This window comes from Pezoporus wallicus, unplaced genomic scaffold, assembly GCF_028554395.1.
Source record: "Pezoporus wallicus isolate ANWC-B61680 ecotype Strahan unplaced genomic scaffold, APGP_CSIRO_Pwel_v1 contig_818, whole genome shotgun sequence".
Classification (NCBI taxonomy): Eukaryota; Metazoa; Chordata; class Aves; order Psittaciformes; family Psittacidae; genus Pezoporus; species Pezoporus wallicus.
The window spans coordinates 3,219,130-3,234,723 of NW_026636248.1; the positions used below are offsets into that span (position 1 = coordinate 3,219,130).

The following is a 15,594-nucleotide window of genomic DNA, read 5'->3' on the forward strand; positions in this document are numbered from 1 at the left end:
CCATTGTTTTTCAGTGAATTGTCAAAACTTGTTTTTAAACTGTAGATGTCCTTTAAGGTAGTGTGTATACTTTGAGACAATCCCTGTAGTTACATAATAATGTTAGATACTTAGAACAAAATGCTTTTGTAAATGTAATAAATGGAAGCTTCTCATACCTACTCAGAAACCATTGGTGTATTTATTCATGTGTTCTCTGCAGGAAATGGAGACTACTATAGTAGTGGAAATGATCTGAATAATTTTACTAATGTCCAGCCTGGTGAGATGAAGAAGATGGCAGATGATGGAGCAGCATTACTCAAGTAGAACATCTTGATTTCATATATATATATATGTTACCATAATGGGTAAAATGTAATTTGCGGGCATTATTAGAAAACATGGCAGCAGGGACACAGTTATGCTACAATACATCCATTTAGATGACTCTGAGGGCTCGCCGTATGCATAAACAAAAAGAGCATGTGGGAGAATTGGTATTAATCATATTAAATAAATGAGGAAATGAGATGAATATTGCAAAATTTAAGTACAATGATGCTAAAGACTCAATTTTATTTTTTAGTCCCCAATATACATGCAGATAGAATGACAAAAGCACAATTTTGACTGTATAGTTTGTATGCTACAATGAAAAATTTGTGGGGTTTTTCTTTCTTGTTACTATGCAATGATGTCTACACTAGCAGGTCATGCCAAAATACCTTCAGTGTCAGACTACTTTGAATAGAGACTGAGTGTAATGAGCTTGTTCCATCTTAGAGTCTGAATCTACCTGTTAAAGTACTTTGTTTTCTGCTGCCAAGGAAATCAGGGGCATCACTTCACACAGAGATTGAAATGCTTTTTTGGGACAAACATGTTCAATTCTTCCCTATTTAACCAGATTTTGTCTTCTCTTTTACTTCTTTATGTGATGATTACATCTGAGAGATGCTCGCAAGCTGTATTGCTTCCTCAAGCACTTGCAGTTGATGGAAACTCTAAAATACATAAAAAGCAACAATGGTTTTGATTTATTTTTTAAGGATGAACTGCAAGCAGAGTACTCAGTTTTGCAGTTTTCACTTAGGCCAGCTGTCTGTGGATCACAGTTGCCCCTACAAAGTGATAACAATGCAGCCTGAATCTGCTGCAAAGATGTTATTCAGTGGCATCTGGCAAGTGTTCCAGCCTGCAGTGTTTTATAGGGTGTTAGGTACAATGCATAGTCTCACGTGTAGTTTATGGTCTTTTATCTTGCTCTTGTGAGAAGACTGTATTTGCTACACTGCTACTACTACACAAGCAGGGTGCTTTATTACAACTGCTGCACAGTGATGCCAGGGAAGTGGAGTTTTACCACATTGTTAACTTTTAAAAAATGCTGTATTTTGAGGATCTGTTTTGCACTTCTTGATAAGTGAAACAAAATACAGTTTCTCAAACCCATGCAGAACAGCATGAGGCAATTCTGCGTTGTGGTAGCATCATAATTTTTGTGCCTGCTGGGGCTTCACTGTAAAATAGTCTGTGATGGGAATGGATATCCCATGGGTGGGATTAAGATGGCTGTATAATCAGATGGATAGACAGGTCAAAAGACTGTTCTTGTTAGTGAGTTGTATTCCGTAACTGTAGCTGAAGAGGACAGCACTTTCATAACTTGATGGCAGGCACTAGGAGAGTTGTGCTGACATGTATGTGTTTGATTCTTAGTTGGTAAGGAAATGCAGGTATTTCAGATCTTACCTTGTCAGAATTTGTCTGGAAAATGGTCAGAAACATGCTACATAGAATCTGGCTCATGGGGGGGGGGGGGGGGTATGCAGTATCTAATAACATGTTTTGAAAGTTGTTTATATTTAATGGAAGACAAGGACGTCTCTTTCCTTTGCTTTAGAGAGTTCGTGGGTCAATTTATTGATTTTCCGAAACCACTGATTGCAGTGGTAAATGGCCCAGCTATTGGAATCACTGTAACGGTCCTTGGATTGTGTGATGTTATCTACGCTTCTGACAGGGTAAGTACATTACATAGGTGATCCCAAGGCAGTCTTTACACCTCTTTCTGTAACTAGTATTATTTGGCTTGGGTTAATTTCACAGAAAAGAGCACGCAGGTGTAAAGTATTTTTATATTATGCCAAGGAACACCTATATTAATTACTAGCACTGGGGTGCATCATCCAGTGGTTAACAAGCACGGAATTTCCCTGCCATAGTTACAGTTATCAAGTTACTGACTCCAGCTTGGAAACTCTTTACTGTGTTAGTGAATACAGTAAAGAATAGCTGATGTGAAATGATGGTTGTAAGGCCCCTTTCAAGTGTGGGATTACTATGGAAGTGCAGAAACTGGCATTTTATCTAATCTTAATTCTAAGGTAAGTTTAGAAAAGCTTTTGTTTATTCAACTTAAGATTCTTTTTAAGAATCTTTTTAAGATTCTTTTTTTGTGCATAACCAAAAGCTATATTAAGGCATAGCACAAAATCCCATTATATGGCTTATTTTTTATGTTCTCTGATGTTCATTTATATAAAGTTATTAAACAGATAAATTTAACCCAAGGTCTTAATTCTAGGCAAGCTGCCTGTTGCAAGAGATGTCTGTAATGGGTGGTACTTTGACTCCTGCTTCAGCGCTGTATCAGATTTTTCTTTGGAATCCCTGCTGGACTGGGTTTGTTGCTATGAGACTAAAGGCAGTTGAGTTGTAAGGGACCAAAACCTTTTGTTTGCACCATTATGGGATCAGCTGGGACCATATCACTCTTCAGATATGCTTGTATAATGTGCGTGATTTATTCAGTCTGCTCCGGTTCCTAGATCTTTTGCTAGGAGGTTGTTGAGTTCTCCCTCTTCCTCCCTTCCCATCTGATCTTTTTCTTTGCTGCAGGGTGAACCTATTCTTTCTGAATCTAAAGAACAGACAATTTTCATTCTCCTTTACAACAGCTGTAAGTGCGCTTAGCCATCAGTGTACTTAGACTGTTAGATATGTCTCAGCTTTACATCCACTCTGTCTTTTCCTTTTCTTTTTCTTTTTACCTAAACAGCTGCAATTCATTTGTTTTTTATTCATGTGGCCTGCAGTCACATTCCTCTAGGCTCCTTCAAGTTGTTCTTTAAGCATAGTGGTATAAACTGGATGCATCATTCCAGCATCTTACTGATGAGAAGTACAGCAGAACTCTTCCACATTCTGCCAGCTGTATTACTGTTTTGACATCCCACAATGTTATTTGATTTATGTACTTGTCATCAGCTCTACTAGCCAGATCCCTAACTTTAGAGTTGCCAATTAAACACTTGTTCATGTCATATACTTGGTATATGCTATCATGGGAAAATGTATCTTTTTTTTGCCTTGTTTTCCTATTTTTGTTTGTTTTTACTTTCTGCATGCTTATTAGTTTCATTCTTAGTTGTCTGACATAGTTTTTGCTTTTTCTTACCTGCACTAGGACAGGTTTTGCTTGTGCCCTTAGTTGCAGGTCTGTGGGGACTTCTGCAGGGTCTGACTTAGCCTTTTGCTTAGGTTAGTCTTCTTGAGAACTTTACTGTTAACTTCAAGTTTATTGGAGCCTTCTGTCATGGTTTAAGCCCAGCTGATAACTCGGAACCACACAGCCGCTAGCTCACTCCCCTGCCATTTCCTCCCATCCCAGAGGGATGGGGAGGAGAATTGGAAGAATGTAACTCCCACGGGTTGAGATAAGAACAGTCCAGTAACTAAGGTATAACACAAACTACTGTTGCTACCACCAATAATAATAACGGTAAGGGAAATAACAAGGGAAGAGAATACAACCACTCACCACCTGCTGACTGATACCCAGCCCAACCCGAGCAGGGATCTGGGCCTTCAGGGTAACTGTCTCCAGTTTCTATACTGGGCATGATGTGCTGTTGTATAGAATGGCTAGTTTGGCTGCTTTGGCTAGTTTGGGTCAGGTGTCCTGTCTCTGCTTCCTCCCATCCTCCCTGACAGGATGAGATTCAGAAAGTCCTTGATTGGAGAAAACCTTATTTAGCAACAACTAAAAACATCGGTGTTACCGGCATTATTCTCAGGCTGAAAGTGAAAAACACAGCACTGTACCAGCTACTGAGGAGAAAAATGACTGCTACTGCTGAACTCAGGACACCTTCTCAGAAGTGTTTGTTCTCTGTTCTTCCCTTTCCAGGATTGTGAACTCCCATGCAGTAAGGTCATTTTCGTACAAATTAATACTCAATTTCACATTCTCTCATAGATTGGAGTGCCTTAGGCATTGAAGTGGCCAGCTTTGCTATATCCAGGATCTGGTTTTATTCTCAGCCATCTATTCCTAGAGCAGGTCTTTATCAGCCACATTGCATAGCCACACTGCACAGCCCAGTCTGACAACAGATCAGTGTTTTGGGTGGTAAGTTAGCATTGCCTTCTGTGCTGGGTTTTGCTCCAGTTCATGGGGCACCAGTTCAGTATAGTTAATCTCCCCTTGCTTAAGCATGACCAATACTAGCCTGTATCCTGGCAGATGTTGTCTAATCTTTTCTTACAAGGATATAAATACCGCTTTCTTGCTAGGAAGTCTATTAGTCTGTCATACTGTATGGCCCTCTGCAGTACAGCAGGAGATTATTACCTTCTATTACAGTGCAACTTTTGCACTCTGTGTCAGTTCATGTTTTTAAATGAAAATTAAATAAAGACAAACGTTTCTTTGCTTAATGTTGATACGAGTTGTCAGAACAACATTCTGTAGTTTGGTGCTGACTTGCAATTATGAGACTGTTTCGTGTGATCCCATGCTGCATTTCTGCCACAAGTTTTTTTAAATTTGCATAACATTTGAGGAAAGAAGATTCAGTGACTTGAATTTTCAGGAGTAGAGTAAATGTAGTATTACTTCAGCAAGCAAAATGCTTTTTAAGTTATTTGAGCTATGGATTTAACTTTTCAGATTTTGCACATGCAAATTAGTTTCTCTGAGCACTGTATTCAAATAAGGTAATTTCATCAATTATTATGAGAAGGGAAGTGAATTACACATACAAAGTCAGATCTTGTGTACATTGAGAGGATGAAGCAGTGTTAGTGGATGGTGTTTAAAGCCTGTTGTGGTAACAGTTCAAATGTATTTCTTGTAAACTCCATCACAGTAGAAACTTTACAATGAAAACTAAATCCTACTACTTTAGTCTTAAGCTCTGTTGTGAGGCTTGATTCGGTTTTTTATTTCGTTTTGTTTTGCCAGGCTACATTTCACAGCCCGTTTAGTCAACTTGGACAGAGCCCAGAAGGATGTTCCTCTTACCTGTTTCCAAAAATCATGGGCTTCGCTAAGGTAAGAATGTCTGCACTCTATGTGGGATCATCTGACCTTTGTGTGTTGGTATCCTCCAGCTGTAAGAGCAAGTAGAGTCACAGCAAGAGTCCTCAGAGAAAGCTCCTGTTTGCAGCTTTTGAACCAAAGGTCAAGAAATGCGATGACAATGTCAGAATAGGCACTATAATAGAGCAGTGACCACTTCGAAAGCCATACTGTGAAACTGGTTAAGGTTTTTTTTTCTCATGGCTTTCTCCACCTTCTTGAGACAATTTCTGTATGGTGAAAGGTTGCATCTTTTGTCTAACAATGGGATGGAATGATGTGAAAAAGAAAGTAAGTGCTGTTGTAAGAAATGTCTTGGTAGACTGCCTTTCTCAGGCAAGGGAGCAAGTATTGTAGGGCTTCTGCCAATCATGTGGGAAACTTGTATTCAACCATTCCTCCAAATGTGAGTGTGAAGCAGTCCACTTATATATTTACTTCCAGACCTCTTCTGTTTTCTAATATGTTCTAACATAGATTGGCTTTCTGTCCATACTCTTATTTGCTCTGCCTACTCCAGAAACAAGGAAACTATATTATAATAACTACAAAAAGTGTGTTGCAGTTTAACCACAGCCAGCAACTAAATAACACACAGGCACTTGCTCATTTCCCACTCTGGGTGGGATGGGGAGGAGAAATGGAAGAAGATAAAACCTGGGGATTGAGATAAGAGCAGTTTAATAATTGAAGTAAAATATAATAGTAATAGAAATAACCACAACAATAGTCATAGGGAATAAAAAGAGAGAAGGAGTAAAACTCTGGAAACAGAAGTGATGCCACAACACAATTGCTCACCCTCTGCTGACCAACGCCCAATCTTGTCTTGAGAGGAGAAGAGGAAAGGGGTACAAACTGAAACACAGGAAATTCCATCTGAACATTAAGAAATACCTTTATAGTGATGGTAGTGATAAATGGGAACAAGTTGTGCAGAGATGCTGTGAAGTCTTCATCCTTGGGGAAATGTACTTATCCTAGGGGAGGTGTCCTCGAGGACACTTGAAACCTGACAGGACACAGCCCTGGGCAGCCTCCTCCAGCTGACTCTCCTTGAAGAGGGGGTTTGAACTAAACAGGATGTGGATATCCCTTCTAGCCTCATCTATTCTGTGCTGCTCTTTTCAGAGGGCAGATATTAATGAGCAAGAGTAAAATAAATGTGACTTGGAAGCTTGTACTTTTTCTGTCAGGTTGCTCAAGTCCTGTGTCTCATTGAATCACTCTTTCTGCTTTTCTTTATATAGGCGAATGAATTTTTGCTTTTCAATAAAAAGCTGACTGCAGCAGAAGCCTGTGCCCAGGGACTTGTGACTGAAGTCTTCCCCGAGAGCACTTTTCAGAAGGAAGTTTGGGCAAGATTAGAAGCTTATGCAGACCTCCCCCCAAATGTCAGTATTTTAAATTTTCCTCCACCTTGTAAGCCTCTAGCATTCCCAATCCTCCTGCCAAACTTATCTTGTTTCTTTCTCGGTTTACTTTGTCCTTAATTGAAATAACAGGGCTCAGTATATTTTCCTTTAAGCACAGATCTGTCCCTCTGCTACAGGAGAGCAGATGCTTCTCTTCTATCCTGGCTGACTCTAAGACAGTGCACTGTATACAGTGGCTGAAAAGCCTTAAAAACTAATTAATTAATCTTCCTGCAGTCTGTGTGCACACCTTGGATGTCTCCTCTGAGGTGTTTATTTTGGCAATGATTTAGTTTTAAGAGCCTTACCACTGCGTCTACAATATTAATTGCACTCTGTGGGTGCTCAAGATGATGCTGGGTGGCTTTACTTTTTGCTGAATTCAGTCATTCTGCTCACTAGTTTAGGTTTTGCAAAACTATATGAGTCACAATATATTACTTTGCATTGTACAAGAGGAGACACTCGTGCCAGCTGCTGATAAAGTAGGTTGCATTTGGCACTGCAAATAGCTGAACAGGTTTCACTTCTTAAGCCCATCTCTCCTGATTATGGACTGCTGTTTCCTTTCCCTGAACCACTTCCACCTTATTAGCAGTCTTGGTGATCAAATGCAATAATTACTTCTGACAAAAAGGTGACAAAAAGCAGTGTTAATACAGTCTGGTTTGAATTCCGAAGTGTTTATTATTCCATTTTATGAAACAGTATAGAAAACAGAACTTCCTAATGTTCCTGTTTTTCTCCTCTAGACCTTGGCAGTGTCAAAGCAACTATTACGAAGTATTGAAAAGGAGAAGCTCCATGCAGTCAACAGTAAAGAGTGTGAAGTCCTGAAGGAGAGATGGTTGTCTGATGAATGTATAAATGCTATTGTCAGCTTCTTTCAGAAGAAAGCAAAACTCTAATCTTGACCAGTAAAATAATTCACCTTCTGGCAGTGGCTTAACCTGCCCTTACCATTAATAAACTTTCTCTTCAATAATATGATTCTTATACCTTTTCATGTGGTATGTATCTGAGTACTGGGCTAAAACACAGTGTTATGTACCTTGGATCCATTATGGATATTCAGGTTGGGGTAAAAGAGGTTCATTACCTTATAGGTAGCAGTGATATTTCTAAATAATACTAAGGCAGATTGTTTTCCGAAAGAAGCAATTGCACTCTATTTTGATAGTTCTTCAGTACTTGTCTTATAATGATTCTTTTTATTTATCTATGGGGAAGGAAATACTATATTAATGGAGAAATAAATGGAAGTATTCAATTGCTGTTGTGCTGATTCTTATTCCTTCTGTTAAACATCCTCAGTGAGAGGGAAAGTAGTTCCTCAGGGTGTATTGATTTAATAGTCTTACAAAACTATTCTCTTGACTGACCTGAAGATTCTCAAAGATATTTGTTGTGATTTTTATGCTTCTAAACATAACTAGGTTTTTCCACCAATTGCTTTAGATTACCCAGAAAAATCCCACCAAAGATAGTATAGCCTTTTGCTGTAGCTATTTTGGAGTTAAATTAACAAAATTATTATTTTTGAAGAGAAAATTTCTCCACTATTGGTGGATGTCTTCTGGTAGAGGGTGTGCCGGGCACTGCAGAGGACAGGGGCAGGCTGCTGGAAGCTCATGCCAACAAAAGGAGATCATGGAGAAACAGCAGTTACTTGTCAAGAAAATGTCCTTTCAATGACAAGGAGCTGAAAAGTGTGAAGAAAAAAAAATATCTTTAATTTCAGTACTCTAGACTCTGATCTCAAGAGCAGTGGCATGTATATAGCAGCAGAGGTTGAGGTGGATGCTGGTTTCTCATCTGGGTGTGAGTGCCAGCAGCACCAGGTATTGGGAGCTGCTGCAGCAGAGCAGCTTCCTGCCAGAAGCAAACTGCTTTGGGTGCCATCACTGTGCCTTGGTTGAGGCTTGTGGTGCTGTTGCCAGAAAGTCACCTGCACGTGGGCACAGGCATGCACATGCACCGCCTCACATAGCAATAAGCAGGTCTTAAAATCCAGACTTTGCCTCCTATGTGGTACCTAGCCATTGGGATTTAACCACTGGGAAAATAAAACAGAAAGGGATCAGAGCAGAAAGAAGGAGAAGCATGGGTATGCATCATTTAGCTATGCTACAGAGGTATTAAATATATTTAGGGTTCTCCTTTAACTCTCTGATGGGCTAACCATAACTGTGGTAGTTGATGCTGCCATACATGATTACCAGTGAAAGCAAGTCTGCTGTCACACACGGAGGATGGCAAAAGCAGGACCAACAGAAACATGGGAGGGGTAGAGAGGAGAAAGAAGGCAAGTCTGCCAGGGAGACCTGAGACCAGCTTTAGATCTAACTGCAGGAAAGAGAGGGGAAGCAAAATGATGTCTTATTATGAAACAACATGGACAAAGGGGAGGGCATGCTTCCAGCAGATGTTAAACAGCCAAGGGACAGTGGGGCTCTTCCCCCTTCCCTCCCTGTGCCCGGAGAGGGGATGTGACCCAAGCCCCTAGAGCATGGTGGTGGTAGGAAGGATGTCTCTGTGGGGTGACACACTGCAGGGTTGGTGGGACTTGAGGGATGGCTGAGGTTCAAGGGATGGTGACAGGAGTGACAATGGGAGAAGAAACTTGGGCAGAGATGTATGGGGGAGGACAGCACTGCTGGCAGGCGAGGGAAGCTCAGGGCCACCATGATGCCCCAGCCCTGCGTGGCAGCAGGCTCTACCATCCTACCTACGTGCACCCTGCTGTGGATGGGACAGCCATTGGGCAAGGAGCCATGCTGAGGCAGCAGGTTGGCTGGCGGGGCCACACTGGCTCTGAGCAGGCATTACCAGGGCACCCCAAGGTGTGAGGCTCGGTGCTGGCTGCAAAATGGCGGCAGTTGCGTGAGGTGAGGAAGCGGCCAAGAGCTGTGGCCCTGGCACAGGGGAGCCCCTGGGCTGGGGGCAGCGCAGAGGACCGGAGAGTACAAGATGACTTTGTCTTGCCAAGGCATTTGTGGCTCTCGTGTCTGTTTTTGTTGGTTGTTTTTCCACACTGCTCACATGTGCCAGAACTGCTTCTGTGGGGTACTCTAGCACTGTGGCAGTGGCGTAATGGTGGCCATTGATCACATAGCCAGGGTTAAACATTTGTTTAATGTTTCATTAAACATTTGTTCAGTCTTCTTAAAACTCTTCATTAATGTTAACTTTTAGTAGATTTAGAAGCGCGTGAGCTATGTCATCAAGTGTATTTTGTATGCTTTTATATTTCTAACATTGAATGTACAGCTCAGTTGTAAATATCCCATAAAAACTGCTGTGTTAAAGTGCCCCTTCCTTGTTCCAGCTGAATGTGAATGCTTCCATGAGCATTATGTAAAAGACCTCGGATCTAAACATGGACTTCTAAAATTTTTCAAACAAGTTAGAATTTACGATGAAGAACTCTAAACCTTGGCCATTCTTAAAAGGCTTCCCACACGTACAAACTCTCATAGGTGCTTACGGTCACACGGTCATGCACATGTGTAATCTTGTAGAAACAAAACCAAATACTTCCATTCACAAAGATTTCTTGGAGCTTTAGGTTTTCTCTTTGATTTGCAAGAGAGCAACCTTTAAAATTAACTCTGTCGCCTGTAATAGGTGAAATGTAGTGTCAATATGTTTTAGCCCTAAGTAGGTGGAATAGGTAACATGTACAGTTGAAAGCAGGTTTTATAGAGTGTTTAACATGATATCACTTTAATTAGTTGCAGTGGGACACACCTGTGATAGCAGTTCAGCACCTTCTCATAGAGAAGCTTACGCAGCACAAGATGAGCACTAACAGAACTGGCAGCAAAGCCTGCAGAGCTTTGCAGAGCAATCAGTTTGGGGTTTGCAGAGGGCTGGAGCAAAAAGGCTAAGATTACTGCTGTCATATTGTCTGAAATTTGGGGATTAAAACATAAATCTGTATGACTGAAAACTCTAGCAGCTTGTCAGGTAGTACCTATTCTCTGGATCAAAGGGTGGAAGAGTCCCTCTTCTGACAGAAACACACAGGCTCTTTCCAGGCCTTCTCTCATTGCCACCCAAAGGTGATGTTGAGAGCTGGTAGGTTGCTGATGAGGACCTCATGTCTATTAGTCTGCCACAGGTGGGTATAAGTGTCATTTGAAGGAATGCCTAGCTGCGTGCAGAGGGTCAGTCATAGTGCTGCTGCAGAGGGGATGCAGTGCTGTGTTTGTCCCTGCATGAGCCCTCCAGTCATTCCTCAGGGATGCCCTGAGCTCTGCACTCTGGGCTGAGATGTGCTTTCTGGGACTTGCAAAGCCCATGAACCAGCGCTTTTCATGAGTGCAAAGTTTACATGCACCTATATTATGTTAGAGACATGTGCTGAGAATATAAGTAAGGTTTGTAGGAAGATATCCTTTGTTAGAGTGGTTACTGTAGTGTGAAAATATTATTTTTTTCCTGGCACGTAGTTCTTTCTTCATGTGTCCTCAAAACCCCACTTCTTTTCTCCAACTACTGCAGTTAGTTTTACCGGTTATTTTTCCCTATCTAAAACCCCCATCTTGTTCAAATGCAGACACAATATGTGAGGTATGTTGTTAAAAGCCAAGTTCAGCTCATTGAAACTAATAGACAGATGATTGCAACAGTTTTCTGGGAAAAGATCAAAATGAAAAACTAGGTGATAATTTCCAAGAAGTGTTTTCACATTCACTATATCCCAAATTGGTTTGTTCTTTTTGCAGAAACCTTACAGACTTCCAGTAGGCCTATTGTTAGATTTTAGGTCATCTGAAAATTAGTGTAGCACAACAGAGGTGGACTTTGTTTGCCAAATCATAGAATCATAGAATAGTTAGGGTTGGAAAGGACCTTAAGATCATCTAGTTCCAACGCCCCTGTCATGGGCAGGGACACCTCACACTAAACCATGTCACCCAAGGCTTCGTCCAACCTGGTCTTGAACACGGACAGGGATGGAGCATTCACAGCCTCCCTGGGCAACCCATTCCAGTGCCTCACCACCCTAACAGGAAAGAATTTCCTCCTTATATCCAATCTAAACTTCCCCTGTTTAAGTTTTAACCCATTACCCCTTGTCCTATCACTACAGTCCCTAATGAACAGTCCCTCCTCAGCATCCCTATAGCCCCCCTTCAGGTACTGGAAGGCTGCTATGAGGTCTCCACGCAGCCTTCTCTTCTCCAGGCTGAACAGCCCCAATTTTGTCAGCCTATCTTCATAAATGAGGTATCCTGGTTTATTTTGTATTCCTTGCACTCATTCTAAAATATGTTTCTCATGTTTAAACAAAACTATCTTCCTTACTTTAGCAATTAAAAGTATCATTAAAGAAATAATGTTTCATGCTTGGAAAAAGACACATAGTGAAAGCAAAATTGCAGTGAGCAGGTAAAATAATGTTTTAATAATTACATCAACTTAAATTGAGTAGTTAATGTCATAGCTATCCAACCAGGCTGAACAGGTGAGGGCAATGCATGCAAAGACATGTTGTCAATCTGAATTAAATATCAACAAGTAATTATCAGCTTATATGTTTCATAACTGGAGCACTAAGAAGGCTTTTGTTAATTGATGTAAATTTGTTTTCATTAAAGTTAAGGGAGAGCACTTGGGAGGTAACAAACAGTATGTTCAAGTAAAAGCCTTTAGTCTCTTCTAGAGCATATTATTTTGAACTGTAGTTACACACCCTGAGGATGCTTGTAGGTATTCAAGTGCACAATTAATTAACTCCATTGTTAGTGAGTGCAGTGTCTTCAGCAGATTCTCTATATACTCTGTCTGATGCAGGTTTCATTATTAAAGGAGTAGTATGGTCCCTTCCAATCCAAACCATTCTACGATTTTTGTTTGGCTGGGTTTTTTTTATCAGTACTGAGCTTTCTCTTGGTGTGAACCAAATCAGTACTTTCAATTGAAACCTACTTTTCTTATACACCACCTGTTCTAATGTATAGGAAGTGTTTATGCAGATTGAAAACTGCAACCCGACCTTTGAATTATTCACTTACATACCTTCCCTAAATGTCTATGTAGGTAAACTGATAGTATCTCCAGTTTGTATCCCCCAGGATAGCATATGTTCACTTTAATTAACCTTTTGTGATGCGTAGGGTTTCATATTTTTCACTCAGTAAAATATCTATTGCAAATGTATTTTTTAACCTGGCATTTTAGATAAAAGTAGTGCGACTAATCCAACAGATATGAAATAAGCAATCCTTTACCTATTGTTATAAAAGTTAATTTAAAAACCTGGAAAAGATTTGCATGGATTAAAAAATTTACCAATTGAAGTACTTACAGAAATTTGGTGGGGTCTGTAAGAACATACCTAAAAGAAGATAACAAAACAATCTGTAAGCTGTTACAATTTGCATTGATTAAGGGGTATTTTTGCTGTCTCACAGCACTGCTGAATATTGCTCTATTTCCTTTTGACATTTAAAGTGATTAGACTTGAGTGACATTTTAAAACCTTTTTTTTAAAAAGTACCCGAGTAACAAAAGGGCAGAAGCTAACTCCTGATCATATTGTTCCATTATTCCTTATCTTCTTCTAACTTGGTGTGATTTTACCTTTCTTTTGTGGTACAAGTACAGAATGTGAAATTTTTCATCAAGGTCTACTGTTGTACAAGGAGAAATAGCAGAAGGTACAGTTAAGTACATGCAGTTAGTGAAGAGAATTTCTTGGAAGTCTCCCTGCTTTGCAATCATAAAATGGAACAAAACATAGTTTGTATATGTCAAGGACAAACAATATCTAATTTCCTTCATTAGTGTGTCTGGCTTGGTGCGTAACTGAAGAGTAGTGAATGTAATTTAAAGTTTAGTGAGGTTTTTGTGCTGTTTTGCTGTGAAGCTGCCATAAACAATTCTAGGAAATGTGATCTGGATTAAATCACAAGTGTAGAGTTATAGAATTGGCTGAAACACTGTACTAAGCAGTAGTCACCGGGTTATCAAAGTGAGAGGGCATAGGCTGGCATCTGACAGTTTATTCTGGTGTTGCTTTTGCTCAGTGTGTCCATGAATGTTTTGGACGCCAAAAGAGAGTATTGTATTATGTGGCTGACACCAAGATTTAAGAATGTCTTGGTGAGTTGGATTGTTCATGATGAACAGGCTGAATTTCAATAATGAGAAGCACCTTTCCACTCATGCTACTGCTGCTGAATCTTCTTTTGGCGATTCTACTGGTGATTACATTATCTGCTATTGATGCTGAAATTAGATACACTAAAACCTGACAGAATTGCTCTAAAATTGTCACCTCAGAGCTATTTCAATAGCAACTATTCTTTAGCAAAACCTGGAAGGTCAGCTAGAAAGAAGCAGGGAAACCCAGAAGGTGAGAGATACATAGTTTGTTACCTGTGTTTTGTGCTCTTGATTTATGTTAGTGCTCGCTTTGTTCTGCAAGTGGTGTATTGGAAAAGCAAAAATACGTACTGTGCTGTGAATCCAGTAGGAACAGCATGGGAAAGGCCCTCTCCCTGCCCCAGCCTCTCCTGGCCCTAGGAGCACAAGAAACTAAACTGGGTATGCACCTTCTTGTGGGAGTCCAGTTGGAAGTCTGTTCCTCAGGACTGGTTTCAGTCCTTGGAGCTGAACATAGCTCACGTAGACTACAAGGATGAATGTTCCCTTTGGGAACACCCATTTTCATGTAGAAGGTAAAGAGCAGAGGACTGAATTTTTTTAGATAAACCTCACATTAAGTTTTTACATTTTTTGACAATAGAGTGGATGAGTCGCACAGAAGATGGGTGATTCTATGACTCAGGTGACATTCAGCTTTTGATATTTTTAATAAAAACACCAATCTTGCATTTGTGCTTGAGTGAGGGAAGTAGAGTTGATTTTTAGTTGCTTGTAGGCATTGAAAAATAATTTGAGCAGTTAGTCCACATTTATTATATGCTTAAATCAAAATATCAGCAAATTCCAAATGAATCTTATGGAGTACTGCTTTCCCCTCTTGTGACATGGAGTATCAACAGCTGTACCCTTAGGTTACAATGATGGTCAAGATCTTTACTACATTCAGCAGGGCAGAACACACAGGAATGAAAGAAACTGAAGAAAATAATGCATCTCTGAAAGTGAAAAGGTAAGTGATGGTTTGCCCAAATATTTTAAAGCATGAAGTTAAAGCTGTAATCAATAGAAACTAATGGAGGATCTAATACCCAGACATGAAACCAAAATATTCCTCTTTCCTCCCTGACCCTCTATTCATTAGTCTTTACAAAAGGTAGTCTTTTTCAAAACAGGATAACCACAAGTTAGGGTTCGATCTCTCTCCAGAAGGCTCTGGAGGGACACTGTTCTCTCAGCTACAGGAAATGGAAGGAATGAAGTCTTTGACTACATTCCATGAGAAGACCAAGACCTCGCAGTTTCTCCCCCTGATGGCTGTCAGCAACATCCTATTTCTTCAAAGCCCATGCATTGCTCAGCCAGGGCTACCTCCTTCTTCCTGTCTTCAGACAGCTTTTAAGTGACAAAACTTTCCAGCTACTGTGCATGTGAGCATAGCTGTTCAAAATGTGTTCACACTCCGGAGGGATGGGCAGGTGCATAATGGAACACCCAGCACTGGCAGTTCAGCTGCAAGAGAAGTCAGAGCATCCCACAGTGCTCCCATGAGCTCTGAGACACCCACAACACAAGCCATATGCCTGTGAAGAGAATTAAACATAGCTAGAGGTATTAAAGATAACAGGAAGGGATTCTACAAGTACATAGCAAATAAAAAACAGACTAGGGAGAATGTAGGCCCCCTCCGGAAGCTCTCGGGAGAACTGGCTACAC

The 15,594-nt window shown here is 40.5% G+C and overlaps 1 protein-coding gene across 4 annotated transcripts in view; it reads left to right on the top strand.

The window, feature by feature from the left end:
- ECI2 (enoyl-CoA delta isomerase 2) overlaps nucleotides 1-7,744 on the top strand; it is a 29,603-nt gene extending 21,859 nt beyond the window's left edge. For all 4 annotated transcript variants that reach the window (XM_057399324.1, XM_057399325.1, XM_057399327.1 and 1 more), the window contains 5 exons: nucleotides 203-305; nucleotides 1,886-2,006; nucleotides 5,231-5,320; nucleotides 6,598-6,741; nucleotides 7,515-7,744. In XM_057399324.1, coding sequence (XP_057255307.1) covers nucleotides 203-305; nucleotides 1,886-2,006; nucleotides 5,231-5,320; nucleotides 6,598-6,741; nucleotides 7,515-7,670 — 614 coding nt within the window. In that variant the 3' untranslated portion in view covers nucleotides 7,671-7,744. The remainder of the gene's footprint in view (nucleotides 1-202; nucleotides 306-1,885; nucleotides 2,007-5,230; nucleotides 5,321-6,597; nucleotides 6,742-7,514) is intronic.
- Nucleotides 7,745-15,594: the final 7,850 nt, after the last annotated feature.